This window comes from Pseudophryne corroboree, chromosome 2, assembly GCF_028390025.1.
Source record: "Pseudophryne corroboree isolate aPseCor3 chromosome 2, aPseCor3.hap2, whole genome shotgun sequence".
NCBI lineage: Eukaryota > Metazoa > Chordata > Amphibia > Anura > Myobatrachidae > Pseudophryne > Pseudophryne corroboree.
The window spans coordinates 629,622,605-629,646,716 of NC_086445.1; the positions used below are offsets into that span (position 1 = coordinate 629,622,605).

A 24,112-nucleotide genomic window follows, 5' to 3' on the forward strand; every position below is an offset into this window, starting at 1 on the left:
TATAATACCTGACAATAGTGGACAAGCAATGCAAGACAATTGTGTTTATATAAATCCATGTAACTTATCAGAAGGTAAGGTAGAAAAATCAGTCGCATCTTGTGAACAAAACAACATATTTATAATCATTTTGGAAATACTCGCCCATATCAGCAGATGTCCGACATACACCAAGCATGCTGGCTGATATGTTAACAGCGGGTTAACATTTTAAATAGTTCCGCGACGAAGGGTTGGGCGGTACCGGAAGTGGTCTCAAATTCATTACATTGACTAAATACGGGTATGCCAAAGGCCTCTATAGCCTCACAAGACAGGCGCTCAACAAATTGAAGGCGCTGGGATGAGTGTAAGGCTCTTTTTAGAGCACTTTTGGCTCCGATCACCCGCTACCAGTTAGAATTGAAATGTTGGCTATGATTTGATTCATCTATCCAGCATGCAACTACAAATAAAATACGTTTGAAATTAAAACATGTGGAGAGTGCTATATAAACTGTGCGTCTGGTATGTATGTATTCACAATATAATTAATAGGATTTTATATACCTACCGGTAAATCCTTATCTTGTAGTCCGTAGAAGATGCTGGGGTTCCATTTAGTACCGTGGGGGTATAGACTGGTCCACTGGCACTTTAAGAGTTTAATAGTGTGGGCTGGCCCCTCCCTCTATGCCCCTCCTATCAGACTCCATCTAGAAACTGTGCCCATGGAGACTGACCTACTTCGTGAGAAGGAAATACATAGTAGTGAGATTCACACCAGCTCACTGAACCAACAATACTTAACCAAGTAACAATGCAGGAATACCAAGCACTGGGCGGGCGCCCAGCATCCTCTATGGACTACGAGAAAAGGATTTACTGGTATGTATATAAAATCCTATTTTTGTTTACGTCCTAGAGCAGAGGTTCTCAAACTCTGTCCTCGGGGGCACACACAGTGCATGTTTTGCAGGTAACCCAGCAGGTGCACAGGTGTATTAATTACTCACTGACACATTTTAAAAGGTCCACAGATGGAGCTAATTATTTCACTTGCGATTCTGTGAGGAGACCTGCAAAACATGCACTGTGTGTGCCCCCGAGGACCGAGTTTGAGAACCTCTGTCCTAGAGGATGCTGGGGTTCCATTTAGTACCATAGGGATGTACCAAAGCTCCCAGTACGGGGGCAGAGTGCTGAGGGTCCTGCAGGACAGATTGACCAAACTTTAGGTCCTCAGAGGCCAAAGTATCGAACTTGTAGAACTTTGCAAACGTGTTCGACCCTGACCAAGTAGCTGCTCGGCAAAGCTGACTAGCCGAGACACCCCGAGCAGCCGCCCAGGAAGAACCCACTTTACGGGTAGAGTGGGCCTGAACAGATGTTGGTATTGGCATGCCTGTCGTAGAATGAGCTTGCTGGATAGAAAGCCTGATCAGCGAGAAATTGTCTGCTTAGAAGCAAGACACCCAACCTTGTTGGGGTCATAAAGGACAAATAGAACATCAGACTTCCTGAGACGAGCAGTTCTCATCACGTATATTTTCAAAGCCTGCACAACATCCAAGGACTTTGAGGTAATCGAGGTGTCAGTAGCCACTGGCACCACAAAAGGTTGGTTGAAATGAAAAGCCGACACAACCTTTGGAAGAAATTGCTGACGCATTCTGAGGTCGGTTCTATCCTCATGGAAAATAAAGTAGGGCCTCTCTTGCGGCATTGTCCCCAATTTTGACACATCGTGCAGATGCCAATGCCAACAGTGTGACTGCCTTCCAAGTAAGAAACTTTGTCTACCTCATGTAAAGGTTCGAACCAACCCGATTGCATCAACTGCAGCACCACATTAAGATCCCATGGTGCTGTAGGAGGCACAAAGGGTGCTTGGATGTGTAGAACTCCTTCCTGAGGTTCAGACATTCTTGAAAGAGCAGCCAATTGTTTCTGGAAGAAAATGGACAAGGCCGAAATCTGGACTTTAATGGAGTCCAAGCGTAGGTCCATATCTACACCTGCTTGTAGAAAAAGGAGAAAACGTCCTAGTTGAAATTCAACCGTTGGAAACTTCTTGGATTCACACCAAGACGCATACTTTTTCCAAATCTGATGGTAATGCTTAGACGTTACTCCCTTCCTAGCTTGGATCACAGTAGGAATGACCTTGTTCGGAATGTCCTTCCGAACTAAGATCCGGCGTTCAACCTCCATGCTGTCAAACGTAGCCATGGTAAGTTTTGATAGGCGAGCGGCCCCTGTTGTAGAAGGTCCTCGCGAAGAGGAAGAGGCCTTGGATCCTCTTGCAGTAATTCCAGAAGATCTGCATACCAAGCCCTTCTTGGCCAGTCCGGAGCAATAAGGATCCTTGGGATGAATGGAAGTGGAGAGAACACATACACTGACTGTAACATCCACAGAGTTACCAGGGTGTCCACCGCCACCGCTTGTGGGTCTCGTGACCTGTAACAGTACCTCCAAAGCTTCTTGAGGCAAGAGGCCATCATGTCTATCTGAGGTACGCCCCATCGGCTTGTTACCTCTGCGAATACCTCTGGGTGGAGGCCCTATTCTCCTGGATGGAGATCGTGTCTGCTGAGGAAGTCTGCTTCCCAGTTGTCCACCCCTGGAATGAAAATTGGCGACAGCACCACCGCGTGCCTTTCTGCCCAGAGGATTCTTCTTAACTCTGACATTGCAGCTCTGCTCTTCGTTCCACCCTGCCTGTTTATGTAGGACACTGCTGTGACATTGTCCGACTGATCCTGAATGGGTTGTTCTTGCGTAAGATGTGCCGCTTGTAGAAGGCCATTGTATATTGCCCTTAGTTCCAGAATGTTTATTGGAAGGAGAGATTCCTGACTTGACCACCTTCCTTGGACATTTTCCCCCTGGGTGACTGCTCCCCAATCTCTGAGACCTGCATCCGTGGTTAGAAGGATTCAATTCTGAATCCCAAACCTGCGGCCCTCGAAGGTGAGAAGATTGGAGCCACCAGAGGAGTGAAATTCTGGCTTTCGGCGACAGGCGTATCTGCTGGTGCATGTGAAGATGTGATCCTGACCACTTGTCCAGGAGATCCAGCTGGAAGAACCGTGCATGGAATCTTCTGTATCGTAGAGCCTCGTAGGAGGCTACCATCTTTCCCGGAAGGTGAATGCACTGATGAACAGATACCTGGGCTGGACTCTGGACATCCCGGACCATTGATTGGATCACCAACGCTTTCTCCACCGGTAGAAACACCCGCTGCACTTCCGTGTCGAGTATCATCCCCAGGCACGGCAGTCTCCTTGTCTGCTCCAGATGTGACTTTGGAAGGTTCAGGGTCCACCCATGATCCTGGAGTAGTTGAGAGAGCAATACTCTGCAACAGCCTCTCCCTGGAAGATGCCTTTTTATCAGTAGATTGTCCAGATATGGAATTATGTTCACTCCCTGCTTGTGGAGGAGGAGCATCATCTCTGCCATGACCTTGGTGAACACCCTCTGTGCTGTGGAGAGGCCAAATGGCAATGTCTGGAACGGATAGTGACAGTCCTGTATTGCAAACTGTAGGTAAGCCTGATGAGGCGGCCAGATCGGAATGTGAAGGTACTCATCCTTGATATCCAGGGATACTAAGAATTCCCCCTCCTCCAGACCGGAGATCACCGCTCTCAGACTCCATCTTGAATTTGAATACCCTCAAGTAGGAATTCAATGACTTTAGGTTCAATATAGGCTTTACCGAACAGTCTGGTTTCGGTATCACAAACAGGTTTGAGTAATAACCCTTGTGTGTTAGGTGAGGTGGAACTGGAACAATGACATTTTGTTTGTACCAATTTTTGAATGGCTTCCTGTAGGATAGCACTTTGTCAGCGAAGCTGGTAAGCCTGATTTGAAGAATCTGGAAGGCAGGAGTTCCTGAAACTTCAGTCTGTACGCCTGGGCAACAATATCTTTGACCCAGGGGACTAGGCATGATGACGCCCAGACGTGACTGAAGACTTTTCTCTCGCTCCCACCTGCCCGCTCTGCAGGCCGGACAGGCCACAGTCATGCTGAAGATTTTTGAGGAAGCAGAACCTGGTTTCTGTTCCTGGGAACCTGTTGGTGCATGTTTTTTGGATTTTCCCCGACCTCTAAAGAAGGTCTTTTAAATCTTTTAAACTTTGCGGTCCAAAAGGACTGCAGTGTGGGCGTAGGATAAGATTTCCTAGCCTGTGCTGCCGCGGAGGGAAGAAAGTTTGACTTGCCTGCAGTCGCCGTGGATTTCCACGCATCCAAAGCGTCCCCGAACAGGGCCTGACCAGTGGAGGGTAGGGTTTCCACACTTCTTTTGGATTCTGCATCCGCAGTCCATTGGCGTAGCCAGAGTCCTCTGCGTGGCGAGACTACTATGGATGTAGCCCTTGCATTAAGCAGGCCAATGTCCTTCATGGCCTCCACCATGAAACCTGCAGAATCCTGTATGTGACGTAAAAATAAATCCATGTCACTCCTATCCATAGTATCTAATTCCTCCAGTAATGTGCCTGACCACTTTACTATGGCTCTAGAAATCCAAGCACAAGCAATAATGGGCCTTAGAGCCACTCCTGTAGCAGTGTATAGTGGTTTGAGCGTAGTCTCAATCTAGCGGTCAGCCGGCTCCTTTAAGGCGGTTGAACCAGGGACAGGTAAAACCACCTTTTTTGAAAATGTAGATACAGAAGCATCCACTATAGGTGGGTTTTCCCACTTCTTTCTGTCCTCTTCAGGGAAAGGGAAAGCAATGAGATTTCTTTTAGGGATCTGTAATTTTTTCTCTGGGTTTTCCCAGGATTTTTCAAACAAGGAGATTAACTCCCAAGAAGTAGGGAAGGTAAGCGAGGATTTCTTATTTACGGTAAAATAAGTTTCCTCTTCCTGCTCAGGTACCTTCTCGGTAATGTGCAAAGCATCCCCAATGGCTTCAATCATTAATTGCACCCCTTTAGCAAGGGATGTATTCCCACCCCCATCAGCATATCTCCATCACTGTCCCCTGTATCGGAGTCTGTATCCGTATCAGCTTGCATTATCTGGGCAAGTGTACATTTTTGCGGGTTTGTAGGTGGGGTTTTTGATGTAGTGTGGGGGCTGAATACATCATACCCTCCACAGATTTTCTCAAACTGCGTCTTTCTCAGTATGTGACATCCTTGTTGAAATCCGGGATATCATTTTTCTTAAAGAACCCACCTATGCGGGTTCGGATTCAGAAGGCTGAGAAAGTATATTTCAGTCCTGAGTGCATGGAATAGACTCCACAGAAGAAGATAAACACCCTGCAGCACAAGATAGAGTACTTGGACATGGTAATGTGGGATATACACACTCGCACACATACACGGGAAAATGTCAGCTTCCCCCCAGAGTACCTTCAGAGAGTCAAGAGTATAAGGAGCCAGCCACACTGCGCCCTTGTAGGCTATTATGATAAAAGCCCGGCTCTAACCTTAATAGGGTAGTTAGTACTGGCATCACACTCTCTCCCTCCCCCTGCCTGTCTATAACACCCCCGTACCGCAGAGGTATTGCTTGAGTTATGTGTTGGGCAGCGCTCCCTGTCAGCGTCCTGTTCGGTGTGCAGCAGGGAGAAAATGGCACTGGTGAGTGCTGGATCCACTCTGAGAGGAAGCCCCGCCCCCTGTAATGGCGTGTCCTTTCCGCACTTATTCTTTATACTGGCCTGAGGTTTGATGCGTTAACAGCGGGATTAGCACTTGTTAACTATGTGACCAGTGTAGGGTTAATGCGCTGGCTCAGGATGCCCCTCAAGCATGTACATCTTGCTGAGCCTTCCAGGGACGCAGCATGTCAGAGCTGTGCTCCAACCCTTGTGCAGCCATACGCTGTACTCACCACTCTTACCCTCTAGCTCTGTCAGGGGGTGGTGTGTGGGAGTGAGCGGTCGCCTCGTGGGCTTATGATCAGTTCCCTCAGGAGCTCAGTGTCCTGTCAGCTGAGTAGAGAACCATTAACTTTCTATTAAGTTGGTTCCTACTCCTCCCCCTCCCCACAGCTGTGATCGGCTCCTCCGGGCACATTTGCTAAACGGAGTCTGATAGGAGGGGCATAGAGGGAGGGGCCAGCCCACACTTTTTTTTTTTTTTTTAAACTCTTAAAGTGTCAGTGGGTCCTAGTGGACCAGTCTATACCCCCATGGTACTAAATGGAACGCCAGCATCCTCTAGGACAGATATTTTCAACCTTTTACAACTCGCGGCACAGTGAACAAGATTTAAATATTGCCAATGCACACTCAAATATAATGGTGATACATAGTGCAGTTGCGTGTCCTAGGATTGTCATGTCGCCACTTCTCCATAGGTAACGCCTGAGGCACATCTGAGAAAGCCAGAAGAGCCCAACACTGCCCGGGCACAAAATTAGAACTGGCTCTGCAACCACTAAACCCACCAGTATTGATTGTTCCAGGGCCTCAGTAGCGGCAAAACACTGATGGGCCTGGCTCTGCTTCTATGGCGGCACACCTGGAGACTGCTCAGGGCACACTAGTGTGCCACACGGCACAGTGGTTGAAATACACTGCTCTAGGACGTAAGAAAATGTATGTATATAAAAAAATGCATATTATAAAATGTTTGTGTGTATATTATGTCTATCATAATATAATATCTATTCCTGGAAACTCGCCTCTTCAGGCTAGCTGATCACATTCTTGATCCACTCACTCAACCTTCATAAGTTTGAGCAGATATCTGGATCCACAGGAGGATTACACCTTTGGACCTAGGGGTTGAATACATTGGGACATTTCTCCCTGAACCTGATTGGTCTAAGGCAGTGGTTTCCAAACTTTTTTTTGAATCACTGCGCCCTAGAATATCAGAATTTTTTTTCACAGCACCCCAATGCTAAAAATTTCTTATTGAGGAATTTAGAAAGAAATGTTACATAGTAGATCGCGTTTATATGTCCTCCTTAGGGTCAGTTGTGTGGTGAGGGACAAGAATTGCTTCTGTTTGGCCACATGTTTTATGACTGGCAGCCACCAGCACTGGTTTTGCCTATTGACCATGAATAATTTGAATTGGTCCTGGACCACCAACCCAGAGCACCCCTGCTAGTGTCCCGAGGCACCCCAGGGAGCCACGGCACACAGTTTGGGAACCTCTGGTCTAAGGTAGGAGTTATCGCATGCCTATTCTAAAGAGCACAGGTGAATGGGCCACATTTCCACAAGGTGTGTTCTCAAGCTGTCAGACAAAAGGGTCCGAACGTATTTTCACTACAGCTAACATTAATGACCAAGTCTACAGTCCTAAGATATACCCCTGATGAAGTCTCTGCTTGAGACTAGACTCGTTGGGTTATCTGTTCATATTGTGACCTCCAATCTATGCGAGTGGGAGGAGGAAATTAAAGGATATCTGTGAAATAATGGACACTACTTTGTAATATTTCTTAGATCTTTTAAGAAATATGTAAAATAAGTACAACAAATTTGTCAGCTTGGATTTTAAGTGTTGGATCACCAGCACATTGCCTATTGGCAAAATATAACCTATATTAGAACAGTGATGGGGCGCCTATTCACTATTGTATTGTGTGTTTGTAGTCTTTGGGCTACCTTTTTTTCTCTTACGTCCTAGAGGATGCTGGGGACTCCGTAAGGACCATGGGGATAGACAGGCTCCGCAGGAGACGTGGGCACTAAAAAAGAACTTTAGGTACGGGTGTGCACTGGCTTCTCCCTCCTATGCCCCTCCTCCAGACCTCAGTTTATTACTGTGCCCAGAGGAGACTGGGTGCATTACAGGGAGCTCTCCTGAGTTTCCTGAAAGTATTTTGTTAGGTTTTTTTATTTTCAGGGAGCCTGCTGGCAACAGTCTCCCTGCATCGAGGGACTGAGGGGAGAGAAACAGACCTACTTTAATGTTAGGCTCTGTTTCTTAGGCTACTGGACACAATTAGCTCCGGAGGGAACGGAACGCAGGTCTCACCCTCGCCGTTCGTCCCAGAGCCGCGCCGCAGTCGTCCTCGCAGAGCCGGAAGATAGAAGCCGGGTGAGTATGTGAAGAAAGAAGACTTCAGAGGCGACGGAAGACTTCAGATCTATATAGAGATAACGCTGTGCGCCATTGCTCCCACACAGTACACACACGGCAGTCACTGTAAGGGCGCAGTGGGGGAGCCCTGGGCAGCAATAAGGACCTCCAAATCTGGCTTAAATAGTGATATACAGGCTAGGCACTGTATGTATGAGACCCCCGCCAGTTTTTGAAATTTTTCAGCGGTACCGAAGCCCGGCACTGAGGGGGTGGAGCTTGTTCCTCAGCACTCACCAGCGCCATTTTCTCCACAGCACACCGCTGAGAGGAAGCTCCCCGGACTCTCCCCTGCTTACCATGGTGAAAGAGGGTTTTTAAGAAGGGGGGGGCACATAATTTGGCGCAAAATAGATAACGCTATCTGGGTAATTAGCGCTGGGTGTGTGCTGGCATTCTCTCTCTCTCTCTCTCTCTCTCTCTCTCTCTCTCTCTCTCTCTCTCTCTCTCTCTCGGGCCTTAAGGGGGAACTGTCTTCAGATAAGAGGATTCCCTGTGTGTGGTGTGTCGGTACGCGTGTGTCGGCATGTCTGAGGTAGAAGGCTCTGCTAGGGAGGAGGTGGAGCAAATGACTCTGGTGTCTCCGTCGGCAACACCGACACCTGACTGGTTGGATATGTGGAATGTTTTAAGTGCTAACGTGAATTTATTGCACAAAAGGTTGGACAAAGCTGAGTCCAAGGGATGTACAGGGTGTCAAGCCCTGCCTGCCCCTATGTCACAGGGACCTTCGGGGTCTCAAAAGCGCCCACTATCCCAAATAGTAGACACGGATACCGACACGGATTCTGACTCCAGTGTTGACTACGATGATGCAAAGTTACAGCCAAAATTGGCTAAAAGTATTCAATATATGATTATTGCAATAAAAGATGTTTTGCATATCACAGAGGTCCCTGACACGAGGGTTCACATGTATAAGGAAAAGAAACCTGAGGTAACCTTTCCCCCGTCTCATGAGCTGAATGAGTTATTTGAAAAGGCTAGGGAATCTCCAGACAAAAAACTGCAGATTCCCAAAAGTATTCTTATGGCGCATCCTTTCCCGAATAAGGACAGGATACGGTGGGAATCCGCCCCAAAGGTGCACAAAGCATTGACACGCTTGTCCAAAAAGGTAGCGCTGCCATCCCAAGATACGGCTACCCTCAGGGATCCTGCTGATCGCAAGCAGGAGACTACCTTGAAGTCCATTTACACACATTCTGGTACCTTACTTAGACCGGCTATTGCGTCGGCTTGGGTTTGTAGCGCTGTAATAGCGTGGACAGATACCTTATCGGCGGAAATTAATACCCTGGATAAGGATACCATGTTATTGACCCTGGGTCATATTAAAGATGCTGTCTTATATATGAGAGATGCTCAGACATTGGCCTACTGGGTTCTAGAGTCAACGCTATGGCGATTTCTGCTAGACGAGTCCTATGGACCCGGCAATGGACAGGTGATGCCGACTCAAAGAGGCATATGGAGGTTTTACCTTACAGGGGTGAGGAATTGTTTGGGGAAGGTCTCTCGGACCTAGTTTCCACAGCTACGGCAGGTAAATCAAATTCTTTTCTTTATATTTCCTCACAGCCTAAGAAAGCGCCACATTATCAGATGCAGTCCTTTCGGTCAAATAGAAATGAGAGTACGAGGATCGTCCTTTCTTGCCAGAGGTAAGGGCAGAGGGAAAAAGCTGCCTACCACAGCTAGTTCCCAGGAGCAGAAGTCCTCCCCGGCCTCTACAAAATCCACTGCATGACGCTGGGGCTCCGCTGAGGGAGTCCGCCCCAGTGGGGGCACGTCTTCGACTTTTCAGCCACATCTGGGTTCACTCACAGGTGGATCCCTGGGCAATAGAAATTGTTTCCCGGGGGTACAAGCTGGAATTCGAAGAGGTGCCTCCTCGCCGGTTTTTCAAATCGGCCCTGCCAGCTTCTCCCCCAGAAAGGGAGATGGTTTTAAATGCGATTTCACAAATTGTGTCTTCAACAGGTGGTGGTCAAAGTTCCCCTGCTTCACCAAGGGAAGGGGTGTTACTCAACCCTGTTTGTAGTCCCGAAACCGGACGGTTCGGTCAGACCCATTCTAAATTTAAAATCCTTGAACCTATACTTGAAAAGGTTCAAGATGGAATCGCTCAGAGCGATCATCGCCAGCCTAGAAGGGGGGAATTTTATGGTATCACTGGACGTAAAGGATGCATACCTTCATGTTCCCATTTATCCACCTCATCAGGAGTACCTGAGATTTGCGGTACAGGAGTGTCATTACCAATTTCCAACGTTCCCGTTTGGGCTTTCCACGGCCCCGAGGATTTTCACCAAGGTAATGGCAGAGCTGATGGTGCTCCTGCACAAGCAGGGTGTCACAATTATCCTGTACTTGGACGATCTCCTCATAAAAGCGAGATCACGAGAGCAGTTGTTGAACAGCGTGTCACTTTCAATGAAGGTGTTGCAGCAACACGGCTGGATTCTCAATATCCCAAAGTCACAGTTGGTTTCTACGACTCGTTTGACCTTCTTAGGCATGATTCTGGATACGGACCAGAAAAGGGTTTATCTTCCGATAGAAAAGGCCCAGGAACTCATGACTCTGGTCAGGGACCTATTGAAGCCAAAACAGGTGTCAGTGCATCACTGCACTCGAGTCCTGGGAAAGATGGTGGCGTCTTACGAGGCCATTCCCTTCGGCAGGTTCCATGCGAGGACTTTCCAATGGGACCTACTGGACAAGTGCTCCGGGTCACATCTACAGATTCATCAGTTGATCACCCTGTCCCCAAGGGCCAGGGTATCTCTCCTGTGGTGGCTGCAGAGTGCTCACCTTCTAGAGGGTCGCAGTTTCGGCGTTCAGGATTGGATTCTGGTAACCACGGACGCGAGCCTCCGAGGTTGGGGAGCAGTCACACAGGGAAGAAAATTCCAAGGTCTTTGGTCAAGCAAGGAGACTTGTTTTCACATCAACGTCCTGGAGCTGAGGGCCATATACAACGCCCTTCGTCAAGCGGAGACTTTGCTTTGCGATCTACCGGTTCTGATTCAGTCAGACATCACCGCAGTGGCTCATGTAAACCGCCAAGGCGGCACAAGGAGCAGAGTGGCAATAACGGAAGCCACCAGTATTCTTCGCTGGGTGGAAAATCATGTCAGCGCACTGTCAGCAGTGTTCATTCCGGGGGTGGACAACTGGGAAGCAGACTTCCTCAGCAGACACGATCTACATCCAGGAGAGTGGGAACTTCATCAGGAAGTCTTTGCATAGATTGCAAGTCGGTGGGGACTGCCCCAAATAGACATGATGGCATCCCGCCTCAACAAAAAACTACAAAGGTATTGCGCCAGGTCAAGAGACCCTCAGGTGTTTGCATTGGACGCCCTGGTGACACTGTGGGTGTTCCAGTCGGTCTATGTGTTTCCTCCTCTTCCTCTCATCCCAAAGGTGTTGAATCATAAGAAAAAGAGGAGTACAGACAATTCTCATTGTTCCAGACTGGCCGCGAAGAGCCTGGTATCCGGATCTGCAGGAAATGCTCACAGAAGATCCGTGGCCCCTTCCGCTAAGACAGGACCTGTTGCAACAGGGGCCCTGTCTGTTCCAAGACTTACCGCGGCTGCGTTTGACGGCATGGCGGTTGATCCTAGCGGAAAAGGGTATTCCGGATGAGGTCATTCCTACTCTGATAAAGGCTAGGAAGGACGTGACGGCTAAACATTATCACCGTATATGGCGGAAGTATGTTTCTTGGTGTGAGGCCAGGAAGGCTCCTACGGAAGAATTCCATCTGGGCCGTTTCCTTCACTTGAATTTGGGCCTAAAATTAGGCTCCATTAAGGTTCAGATTTCGGCCCTATCCATTTTCTTTCAGAAGGAATTAGCTTCTCTCCCAGAAGTACAGACTTTTGTGAAGGGAGTGCTGCATATTCAGCCTCCTTTTGTACCTCCGGTTGCGCCTTGGGACCTTTTAACGTGGTGTTGCGTTTCCTTAAGTCCCACTGGTTTGAACCACTTAAAACGGTGGAATTAAAGTATCCTACTTGGAAAGTGGTTATGTTGTTAGCCTTGGCTTCGGCTAGGCGAGTGTCGGGGTTGGCGGCTTTGTCTCACAAAAGCCCCTATCTAGTTTTCCATGTGGATAGAGCAGAATTGCGGACTCGTCCTCAATTCTTGGCAAAAGTGGTTTCATCTTTTCATATGAACCAACCTATTGTGGTGCCTGTGGCTACGCGAGACTTTGAGGATTCCGAGTCCCTTGATGTAGTCAGGGCTTTGAAAATTTACGTGGCCAGAACGGCTCGGGTCAGAAAAACAGAGGCACTGTTTGTCCTGTATGCAATCAACAAGGTTGGCGCTCCTGCTTCTAAGCAGACTATTGCTCGCTGGATCTGTAACACAATTCAGCAGGCTCATTCTACGGCTGGATTGCCGTTACCAAAATCGGTTAAGGCCCATACCACTAGGAAGGTGGGCTCTGCTTGGGCGGCTGCCCGAGGCGTCTCGGCATTACAGTTGTGCCGAGCAGCTACCTGGTCGGGTTCAAACACCTTTGCAAAATTTTACAAGTTTGATACCCTGGCTGAGGAGGACCTCATGTTTGCTCAATCTGTGCTGCAGAGTCATCCGCACTCTCCCACCTGTTTGGGAGCTTTGGTATAATCCCCATGGTCCTTACGGAGTCCCCAGCATCCTCGGACGTAAGAAAATAAGATTTTAAACCTACCGGTAAATCTTTTTCTCCTAGTCTGTAGAGGATGCAGGGTGCCCGTCCCAGTGCGTACTGCTTCTGCAAGACTTGTATATAGTTATTGCTTACATAAGGGTTATGTTACAGTTTTGTTCAGTCTCTGACTGAGGCTATGTTTCATGCTGTTAACTGGTTCGTATTACCCGAGTTATACGGTGTGATTGGTGTGGCTGGTATGAATCTTGCCCTTGGATTAACAAAAATCCTTTCCTCGTACTGTCAGTCTCCTCTGGGCACAGTTTCTCTAACTGAGGTCTGGAGGAGGGGCATAGAGGGAGGAGCCAGTGCACACCCATACCTAAAGTTCTTTTTTTAGTGCCCATGTCTCCTGCGGAGCCCGTAAATCCCCATGGTCCTTACGGAGTCCCCAGCATCCTCTATGGACTAGGAGAAAGATTTACCGGTAGGTTTAAAATCTATATATATATATATATATATATATATATATATATATATATATATATATATATATATATATATATATATATATATATATATATATATATATATATAATTTTTTTTTTGTTTAAATTGTCTTAATTGCAATTCGACTAGGACGCACAAGCAGACAGCTGATTAGTTTGATATGATGCTTGTATATCTGTGCGTGACAAAGTCCCTGAATCTGTATACGAAGTGCTACAATGTAGCAGCAGCAGCTTTTTTCAATACAAGTTCTGTTTTGCTTTTACAGACTCAGTCACTCACAATATACGAGTGTCATATCAAATCAATCAGCACAGTCTCTTCATGCATCCTAGTCACTTTGTGACTAAGATGTATTTTCTGCCAAAAGACCCCTGACGTTGGCAGAGGTGCATGAAACCCACTGGCTCACTCACGCCAGGCATCTCTGGCTGCATGGTCTATGGAGTCTAGATGTAGGAGTACACATCTGTAAATTACCTCTGGGGTTTTATATAAATACTGTGCTAAACGAGGTATGAACATGTTATAGCCTGTTGAACTAAATTAGTGGGATGTGTCAACAAAAACTAGTGTTCAAATCACCAATACAGTATATACATTATTTCTGTTTACTCAGGAGTCTTCAAGCCAGTCAGTCAAACCCAGCTCTCCTACCAAATTACAGAGTGATGCACAAGAGAGCACGGTAAGCCGCTCAGTACCCATGTATTTAGTTCTGCACGATAAGACCGTGTACTTCATAAACATCTTTATCTCAAGTGTTTAACTGAAATCATTGTAGAATAATGGTTTTAGTTTAAGGAATGATGAAAAATAAAATAAGACAACAAATGTAAAACATTCAATACCTTCAGTTCCTGAAAGTTGTTTTGCAGGGCAGCATTCCTGTGTCTTCCAGTTGTTAATCTGGAATACATATAGATTCCCAACGGACGGGATGCCGGTTGTCTCTATCCAGACAGCTGCATCCTGGCCCCGAGAATGCCGGCAGCAGGACGAGCACGGAGTCCTCTTGCATGCTCGCTGTGCTAGCCATGCTGCGGTCTCAGTGGCTCATTGCGCTCGCCACAGGATCTGTTACCACTCTATGGGTGTCATGGACACCCACAAGTGTGAATAGCCCCTGTGTGCCTGTATTCCGGGTCTGGGGATTCCGGCATCTGTGTATCCTGACCGCTGAGATCCTGTCAGTCAGCAAATTGATTGCCTCCTAACTGGTCATTAAACTGGCAATACACACAAAATAAGAGCGTAAGATTATAGATTAATTTGGTGCTCTGATGTAGAATTCTAAATAGGTAAAGTACAAACATGGATAATAAACTTTAATTGTACAAAGCTAAACTCAAGTGATAGTATGCTGATCTTTCAACAAAGAACTAACAATGTGTGGTACTTATTTGTTAATCTGATTAAAAAAAAAAATCCTTTTATAATGGAACTGAAATTTGAAGTTCTTTTCCAATTCTATGTTCAGACTTTGAAAAAAAATAAAAATGATGGCTTATGTAAATGACCATGGGATCTCTTTACTAAGCCTCGGATGGAGATAAAGCCCCAGCCAATCAGCTCCTAACAGCCACATTGCAGACTGTATTTGAAAAATAAGTTACCAGCTGGTTGGTTTGGACTATATCTCCATCCACTTTATCTCCATCTGAAGCTCGGTTAATAGACCCCCATTTTCTTTACATTCAGTTCTTTCCAGTTATACGATAAAAAGGAATTGCTATGCAACATATTTTTGTAACTTTACGGTTACAGAAAATACTGAATGGGGCCTTATTCAGAGATGGACACAGCAGCGATGTGAAAATATGCTAATACAGTAGGAGGAGTCTTGTGGAAATGGTTGTCTGTTCAGGCGGATTACTGTGTGAAAACATTGGCCATCTGAGTGAGCCTGAGGCTACTTCAATTACCTCTCACGGCTCCAAAGCCACGAAATCTGCATTGGAAGATGCAGACCCTGGTATTGGCACACCAAGGAAACGGGGGGGACATGCTCTCATTTCTCTATCATCCACTAGGGGACACTGGCAGATTACACAGGGGTATTGAGGCGTGGCTAGTGGGAGCTGGCACTTATTAAAGTTTAGATGTGTGAAGCTCCTCCCCCTCAACTACCCATCATCCCCTGTTAGAAAAATGTGCCCTAGGGAGCTGGACTTACTGGAGATAACTCCAGTGTCCACTTGAGTGTTTTTTTTAATTTTTGTTCTATTTTCTTGTATGCAGGCTCACTGTCTACCCTTCCCCACTTACTTTAAAAGTGTGGAAAGGGGTTTTGAATCGGGTTACCAGGGCTCATACAAAGTCGCTGTAATACCTATCTGGGATCCTGCAGCCCCTCACTAAAGGACTGACAGACCCACTATAACAGCACATCCGTGCTCGGAGTGCCAGCCGGAAGCACCGCTGACTGAGCCGGGCAGCACTGTGAGTTCCTCTCCCTTCAGTGGCCGGGACCTGCGCTCATTGAGCGCCAGCAGCAGCAGTAATGTGAAGTTCTTGGCGGCTCTGCACCGCCGCGCTCGTGTGTTTATTAATTCCCCACTGGCGAGCAGGTACAGCGCTACTGCACTAGTTATATACTGCTCACCAGAAGGCTCACAGGGTGTTTTTCTCCTACGTCCTAGAAGATGCTGGGGACACTTCAAGAACCATAGGGTATAGACGGGATCCGCAGGAGACATGGGCACTTTAAGACTTTAAAAGGGGTGTGAACTGGCTCCTCCCTCTATGCCCCTCCTCCAGACTCCAGTTTAGAATCTGTGCCCAGAGAGACTGGATGCACACTGAGGAGCTCTCCTGAGTTTCTCTGAAAAAAGACTTTTGTTAGGTTTATTATTTTTAGGGAGCACTGCTGACAACAGGCTCCCTGCTTCGTGGGACTGAGGGGAGAGAAGCAGACCTACTTCTGTGAGTTTCAAGGCTCTGCTTCTTAGGCTACAGGACACCATTAGCTCCTGAGGGTCTGAGCGCTAGGTACGCCTAGATGCTTGTTCCCGGAGCCTGCCGTCACGCCCCTTACAGAGCCAGTAGTCAGACGGGTGAGTAGATCAGAAGACTTCAGTGACGGCTTTGAGGTACCGCACAGCGGCCGCGCTGCGCGCCATACTCCCACTCACACAGCGGCACTACAGGGTGCAGGGGGGGGGGGGGGTGCTCTGGGCAGCATAAAATCCACATTTTGAGACTGGCTATGTGGTATTTAAGTGCCTAGGCACTAAATCCGAACCCCCGCCAGTATAAATAATTAAAAAAATAGCAGGGGGCGTGGCTTAGCCCTCACAGCTCTCATCGGCGCCATTTTCTCTTCACAGATCTGCAGAGACGCTGGTCCTTCCTCAACACTGCTCTATCAAGTAACAGTGTGCAAAACGGGGGGGGGGGGGGGGGGCACAGTTAATTTGGTTCTGGATTAATGATATGAAAGCGTTAACAGGTCTGAGGCATTATATAAAAAGTTTCAGAACCGGGATAGGCGCCGGGTTGTGAGCTGGCACACTCCCTGTGTTTCTCTGACAGGCTTTACTGTGGGTCTGTCCCCTATATGCCCAGTGTTTGTGGTGTCGGTACTCGTGTGTCGGCATGTCTGAGGCTGAGTGCTCTTCCCAGGAGGAGACTGGATTAGGGAAAGACGACTGTGGGAGTGACCCTGTCGGCACCGCCGACGCCTGATTGGGTAAATCTTTCGAGTGCTTTGAATGCGAATGTGGCTCTATTAAAAAAGAGATTGGATAAGTCTGCGTCTCAGACTCAGGCACGGAAGAAATCCGTGGAGGATGTGTTGTCATAAGTTCAGACCCCCTCGGGGTCACAAAAGCGTTTTTACCCAGATAGCAGATACAGATACCGACACGGACTCGGACTCCAGTGTCGACTATAGTGATGCCAGATTAAATCTGAAACTGGCTAAGAGCATTCAGTACATGATTGTGGCGATAAAAGACGTGTTACATATCACGGAGGATCCTGCTGTTCCTGATACTAGGGTCTGTATGTTTAAGGGAAAGAAACCTGAGGTAACGTTTCCTCCCTCTCATGAACTGAACACGCTGTTTGAAACTTCTTGTCAGGATTCTCCCAAACCTTTTCAGACTCCCAAGAGAATTCTGGTGGCATATCCGTTCCCCTCTGGGGATAGGGAAAAGTGGGAGTCGCCCCCTACTGTGGGCAAAGCTCTATCACGGCTGTCCAAAAAGGTGGCACTTCCGTCTACTGACACGGCAGCCCTAAAGGAACCTGCTTTTCATAAGCAGGAAAATACATTGAAATCCATCTATGTCACTACGGGTACGCTACTCAGACCTGCCATTGCTTCAGTGTGGGTCAGTAGCGCTATTGAAAAGTGGGCAGACAACTTGTCATCGGAGATGGATACCCTGGATAGGGATAGCATTCTTTTGACACTGGGTCATATCAGGGATGCTGCAGCCTACCTTAAGGAAGCTGCGAGGGACATTGGCCTTTTGGGATCAAGGGCCAATGCTATGGCAGTCTCAGCTAGGAGAGCATTGTGGATTCATCAATGGAATGCTGATGCTGACTCTAAGAAGGCTATGGAGTCTCTGCCGTATAAAGGTGGTGTCTTGTTTGGTGACTGCCTTGCTGACCTGGTATCTACGGCTACCGCGGGTAAGTCATCATTTTTACCTTATGTTCCTGCACAACAAAAGAAAACGCACCACTATCAGATGCAGTCCTTTCGGCCCAATAAATACAAAAGAGGAAGTGGGTCTTCCTTCCTTGCTTCTAGAGGAAGAGGAAAGGGAAAAAGGTCACCGGCTGTGGCAGGTTCCCAAGAGCAGAAGTCCTCTCCGGCTTCTACCAAATCCACCGCAGGACGCTGGGACTCCTCTGCAGGAGTCCGCACCATTGGGGGCACGTCTCAGACTCTTCAGTCATTTCTGGGTTCATTCGGCCCTAGACCCATGGGTATTAGAAATAGTGTCCCAAGGGTACAAGCTGGAGTTTCAAGACATTCCCCCTCGACGATTTTTCAAATCCACCTTACCAGTTTCTCTTCCGGACAGGGAGGTGGTATGCGATGCTATACAAAAGCTATGTCAAAATCAAGTCATTGTCACGGTGCCCCCGTCACAACAGGGAGAAGGCTTTTATTCGAGCCTGTTCGTGGTCCCGAAGCCGGACAGCTCAGTCAGACCAATTCTGAACTTAAAATCCCTCAATTTCTATCTAAGAAAATTCAAATTCAAGATGGAGTCTCTCCGAGCAGTGGTCTCCAGTCTGGAGGAAGGGGATTTTATGGTGTCGGTCGACATAAAGGATGCCTACTTACACGTCCCCATATATCCTCCACATCAGGCTTACCTGAGGTTTGCTGTTCAGGATTGTCCTTACCAATTTCAGACGTTGCAGTTTGGTGAAAACCCTCAGAGCCGTGGACAGACCAAAGTTATGGCGGAAATTATGGTTCTCCTGCGCAAGCAAGGAGTCACAATTATTCCATACTTGGACGATCTCCTGATAAAAGCGAGGTCCAAGGAACAGTTACTGCAGAGCATGACGCTCTCCCTGACCATTCTGCAACATGGTTGGCTCCTAAACTTGCCAAAATCACAGTTGGATCCGACGACAAGGCTGTCGTTCTTGGGTATGATTCTGGACACGGAATGACAGGTTTTTCTTCCAGTGGAAAAGGCTCTGGAAATTCAGAACCTGGTCAAACAGATTCTGAAGCCAGCAAGAGTGTCGATTCATCAATGCACTCGGTTGCTAGGGAAGATGGTGGCGGCCTACGAGGCCATTCAGTTTGGCAGATTCCATGCCAGTGTTTCAGTGGGACCTGTTGGACCCCATCTGCACATGCACAGACAGATAATCCTGTCTTCAAAGACCAGAATCTCACTCCTGTGGTGGCTGCACAGCTCTCACCTCCTAGAGGGACGCGGGTTCGGGATCCTGGTGACCACGGATGCGAGTCTCCGAGGCTGGGGTGCAGTCACACGGGGAAAATTTCCAGGGAAAATGGTCAAGCCAGGAAGCTTGTCTACACATAAACATTCTGTAATTAAGGGCCATTTACAACGGCCTTCTACAAGCGGAACATCTTCTTCGCAATCTGCCCGTCTTGATTCAGTCGGACAACATAGCAGTGGCGTACGTAAACCGCCAGGGCGGAACGAAGAGCAGAGCGGCAATGGCAGAAGCCACAAGTTTTCCGCTGGGCGGAAAGGCATGTCAGCGGTCTTCATTCCAGGTGTGGACAACTGGGAAGCAGACTTCCTCAGCAGACACGATCTCCATCCAGGAGAGTGGGGTCTTCATCAAGGGGTCTTTGCAGAAGTGACAAGTCATTGGGGAATTCCTCAAATAGACATGTTGGCGTCTCACCTCAACAAACTTCTGAGATATTGTTCCAGGTCGAGGGACCGTCAAGCAATAGCAGTGGACGCCCTAGTGACACCGTGGGTGTTTCAGTCGGTATGTGTGTTCCCTCCGATTCCACTCATTCCAAAAGTGATAAAGATCATAAGAAGAACAAGGGTTCATGCAATCCTCATTGTTCCAGACTGGACAAGGAGGGCCTGGTATCCAGATCTTCAGGAATTGCTCATAGGAGATCCCTGGCCTCATCCTCTACGAGATGATCTGTTACAGAAGGGGCCGTGCGTGTACCAAGACTTACCAGGGCTTCGTTTGACGGCTTGGAGGTTGAACGCAGGATCCTAGCCTGAAAGGGTATTCCCGGTGAAGTAATTCCCACACTGCTTCAGGCTAGAAAAGAGGTAACGGCGAAACATTATCACCGTATTTGGAGAAAATGTGTCTTGGTGTGAATCCAAGAAGGCTCCTACGGAAGAATTTCAGCTGGGCCGTTTTCTCCATTTTTTGCAAGCAGGGGTGGATGCGGGCCTAAAGTTAGGTTCAATTAAAGTACAAATTTCGGCCTTATCAATTTTCTTTTAAAAAGAATTGGCTTCCCTTCCGGAAGTTCAGACTTTCGTGAAAGGCGTGCTGCACATCCAACCTCCCTTTGTGCACCCGGTGGCGCCATGGGATCTTAACGTGGTGTTGCAGTTCCTGCACTCTCATTGGTTTGAACCTTTACGTAAGGTAGAGTTGAAATTCGTCACTTGGAAAGTGATCATGCGGTTGGCCTTGGCCTCTGCAAGGCGGGTGTCTGAATTGGCGGCTTTGTCTCACAAGAGCCCCTATTTGATCTTCCATGAAGATAGAGCGGAGTTGAGAACTCGTCAGCAATTTCTGCCAAAAGTGATGTCATCGTTTCACATGAACCAACCTATTGTGGTGCCAGTGGCTACTGACGCCTTAGAGGAATCAAAGTCTCTAGATGTGGGTGGTCAGAGCTTTGAAAATTAATGTAGCCAGAACGGCTCAGATTAGGAAAACGGAGGCTGTTTGTCCTGTATGATCCCAACAAGATTGGGGCTCCTGCTTCCAAGCAGACTATTGCACGCTGGATCTGTAATACGATTCGGCAGGCTCATTCTACGGCTGGATTGCCGTTACCGAAATCGGTGAAGGCCCATTCTACCAGAAAGGTGGGCTCATCCTGGGTGGCTGCCCGGGGGGTCTCGGCATTACAGCTTTGCCGCGCAGCTACTTGGTCAGGTTCAAACACTTTTTTGCAAAGTTTTACAAGTTTGATACACTAGAAAATATATACACAAGTGCTGCGCTTGATGTATGCTTAATAACAATTAATAAAAAGAAAAAAATATTTTTTATATATATAGGTGTCTGCTTAGATCAAATTAAAACACATATGGAACTTGCTGGTAAATTATAAACAAATTTAATTACACATACAATTATAAACAAAAACCATTTAAAAGAAGCTCAAGCACACTGAAAGACGTTTCTAAAATGTCACTTAGTTGAAGTGATTCGTAACAATGTATCCGCAATGCTGCCACATAGACCTTAATTGTGGTCTCTTAGTATCAATGAACTGAATTGCAACAGTTAAAGCCTGCACGAGAAACTTTAACTCCTGTCCTCAGTGCTACTGGCGTCCCAGTGCAGAGGAAATGATGCTGATCATATTTACCCGACCTGCGGGGAGATTCAGGAGAAAACGGAGTACCTTCCAAGCGTCCGCCGCCGGCACTATCGCGGTGCAGATGCTTCTGTCCTGGCGGGCGGATACGGACGCTGCTCTGGAGTGCTGACCTGGTGTTCCGGTAATTCCAAGCGTCCGCCGCCGGCACTAGTGTGGTGCAGATGATTCTGTCCTGGCGGGCGGGTTTGGACGCTGCAGTGGAAGACTGACCAAGTGTACCGGTGCAGGTTCTCAAATTCAAATTCGCCGCTGTAGGGAAAAGTGGCTAGCGGTAATCAGTGCGTCCAGTGCGCACTGATTACCGCTAGCCACTTTTCCCTACAGCGGCGAATTTGAATTTGACAAACAGCCTCAGAGAACCTGCACCGGTACACTTGGTCAGTCTTCCACTGCAGCGTCCTAACCCGCCCGCCAGGACAGAATCATCTGCACCACACTAGTGCCGGCGGCGGACGCTTGGAATTACCGGAACACCAGGTCAGCACTCCAGAGCAGCGTCCGTATCCGCCCGCCAGGACAGAAGCATCTGCACCGCGATAGTGCCGGCGGCGGACGCTTGGAAGGTACTCCGTTTTCTCCTGAATCTCCCCGCAGGTCGGGTAAATATGATCAGCATCATTTCCTCTGCACTGGGACGCCAGTAGCACTGAGGACAGGAGTTAAAGTTTCTCGTGCAGGCTTTAACTGTTGCAATTCAGTTCATTGATACTAAGAGACCACAATTAAGGTCTATGTGGCAGCATTGCGGATACATTGTTACGAATCACTTCAACTAAGTGACATTTTAGAAACGTCTTTCAGTGTGCTTGAGCTTCTTTTAAATGGTTTTTGTTTATAATTGTATGTGTAATTAAATTTGTTTATAATTTACCAGCAAGTTCCATATGTGTTTTAATTTGATCTAAGCAGACACCTATATATATAAAAAATATTTTTTTCTTTTTATTAATTGTTATTAAGCATACATCAAGCGCAGCACTTTTGTGTATATATTTTCTAGTTGGTTGAGGGAATTAGCAGTCCCCCAGTGCTTGCAGCTGCTGTATAGCCATCTTAAATTCAATTTTTATTTGCGCCAGGAGTTAGAGTGGTTAAACACTCTTAATCTTTCTAAGTTTGATACACTGGCTAAGGAAGACCCCTTGTTTGGTCAATTGGTGCTGCAGAGTCATCCGCACTCTCCCGCCCGTTCTTGTGCTTCGGTATAAACCCCATGGTTCTTGAAGTGTCCGCAACATGCTCTAGGACGTAGGAGAAAATAGGATTTTAATACCTACCGGTAAATCCCTTTTTCTCTTAGTCCGTAGAGGATGCTGGGTTCCCGTCCCAGTGGGCGGGGGCCCTGAGCAGCAATAAATAACACCTTGGCTGGCAAACTGACACCATATATAGCCCCAGAGGCTATATAGGTGTATATTAACCCCTGCCAGAAATCTTAAAATTGCGGGAGAAAGCCCGCCGGAAAAGGGGCGGAGCCATCTCCCTCAGCACACTGGCGCCATTTTCCCTCACAGCTCCGCTGGAAGGATCGCTCCCTGGCTCTCCCCTGCAGTCCTGCACTACAGAAAGGGTAAAAAAGAGAGGGGGGGGCACAAATTTAGGCGCAGTATAATATATATGCAGCTATAAGGGGAAACGCACTTTATAGGTGATATCCCTGTGGTATATAGCGCTCTGGTGTGTGCTGGCATACTCTCCCTCTGTCTCCCCAAAGGGCTTTGTGGGGTCCTGTCCTCTGTCAGAGCATTCCCTGTGTGTGTGCTGTGTCGGTACCGCTGTGTCGACATGTATGATGAGGAAAATGATGTGGAGGCAGAGCAAATGCCTGTAAGTGTGTTGTCACCCCCTGAAGGGTCGACACCTGTGTGGATGGACTTATGGAAGGAATTACATGACAGTGTCAGCTCCTTACATAAAAGGTTTGACGACATAGGACAGCCGGCTACTCAGCTTGTGACTGTTCCAGCGTCTCAAATGTCATCAGGGGCTTTAAAACGCCCGCTACCTCAGATGTCGACACGGATACCGACTCCAGTGTCGACGACGATGAGACTAATGTACCCTCCAATAGGTCCACCCGTTACATGATTGAGGCAATGAAAAATGTATTACACATTTCTGATAGTACCCCAGGTACCACAAAAAAGGGTATTATGTTCGGTGAGAAACTCCCAGTAGTTTTTCCTGCATCTGAGGAATTAAATGAGGTGTGTGCGGAAGCCTGGACTTCCCCCGATAAGAAATTGATAATTTCTAAACGGTTATTGGCAGCGTACCCTTTCCCGCCAGAGGATAGGTCACGTTGGGAAACATCCCCTAGGGTAGATAAAGCGCTTACACGTTTATCAAAACAGGTGGCACTACCGTCTCCGGATACGGCCGCCCTAAAGGATCCTGCCGATAGAAAGCAGGAAGCTACCCTAAAAGCTATATATACACACACGGGCATTATATTGCGACCAGCGATTGCATCAGCATGGATGTGCAGTGCTGCTGCCGCGTGGTCAGATTCCCTGTTGGATAATATTGATACCCTGGATAGGGACAATATTTTGCTGACAGTAGAGCATATAAAAGACGCTGTCTTATACATGCGTGATGCACAGAGGGATATTTGCCGGCTGGCATCAAAAATAAAGTGCAATGTCCATTGCCGCCAGAAGGGGGTTATGGACTCGGCAGTGGTCAGGTGATGCCGATTCAAAAAGGCACATGGAAGTTTTGCCTTATAAGGGGGTGGAACTGTTTGGGGATGGTCTTTCAGACCTCGTTTCCACAGCTACGGCTGGGAAATCGACATTTTTGCCACAAGCTACCCCACAGCAAAAGAAAGCA

General features: G+C 47.6%; 1 protein-coding gene across 4 annotated transcripts in view; it reads left to right on the plus strand.

Annotated features, from left to right (window-relative positions):
- Positions 1–24,112, plus strand: part of HMGA1 (high mobility group AT-hook 1) — a 184,994-nt gene that overhangs the window by 89,397 nt on the left and 71,485 nt on the right. For all 4 annotated transcript variants that reach the window (XM_063954867.1, XM_063954860.1, XM_063954866.1 and 1 more), the window contains exon 3: positions 13,841–13,909. In XM_063954867.1, the coding sequence (XP_063810937.1) occupies positions 13,841–13,909 (69 nt within the window). The remainder of the gene's footprint in view (positions 1–13,840; positions 13,910–24,112) is intronic.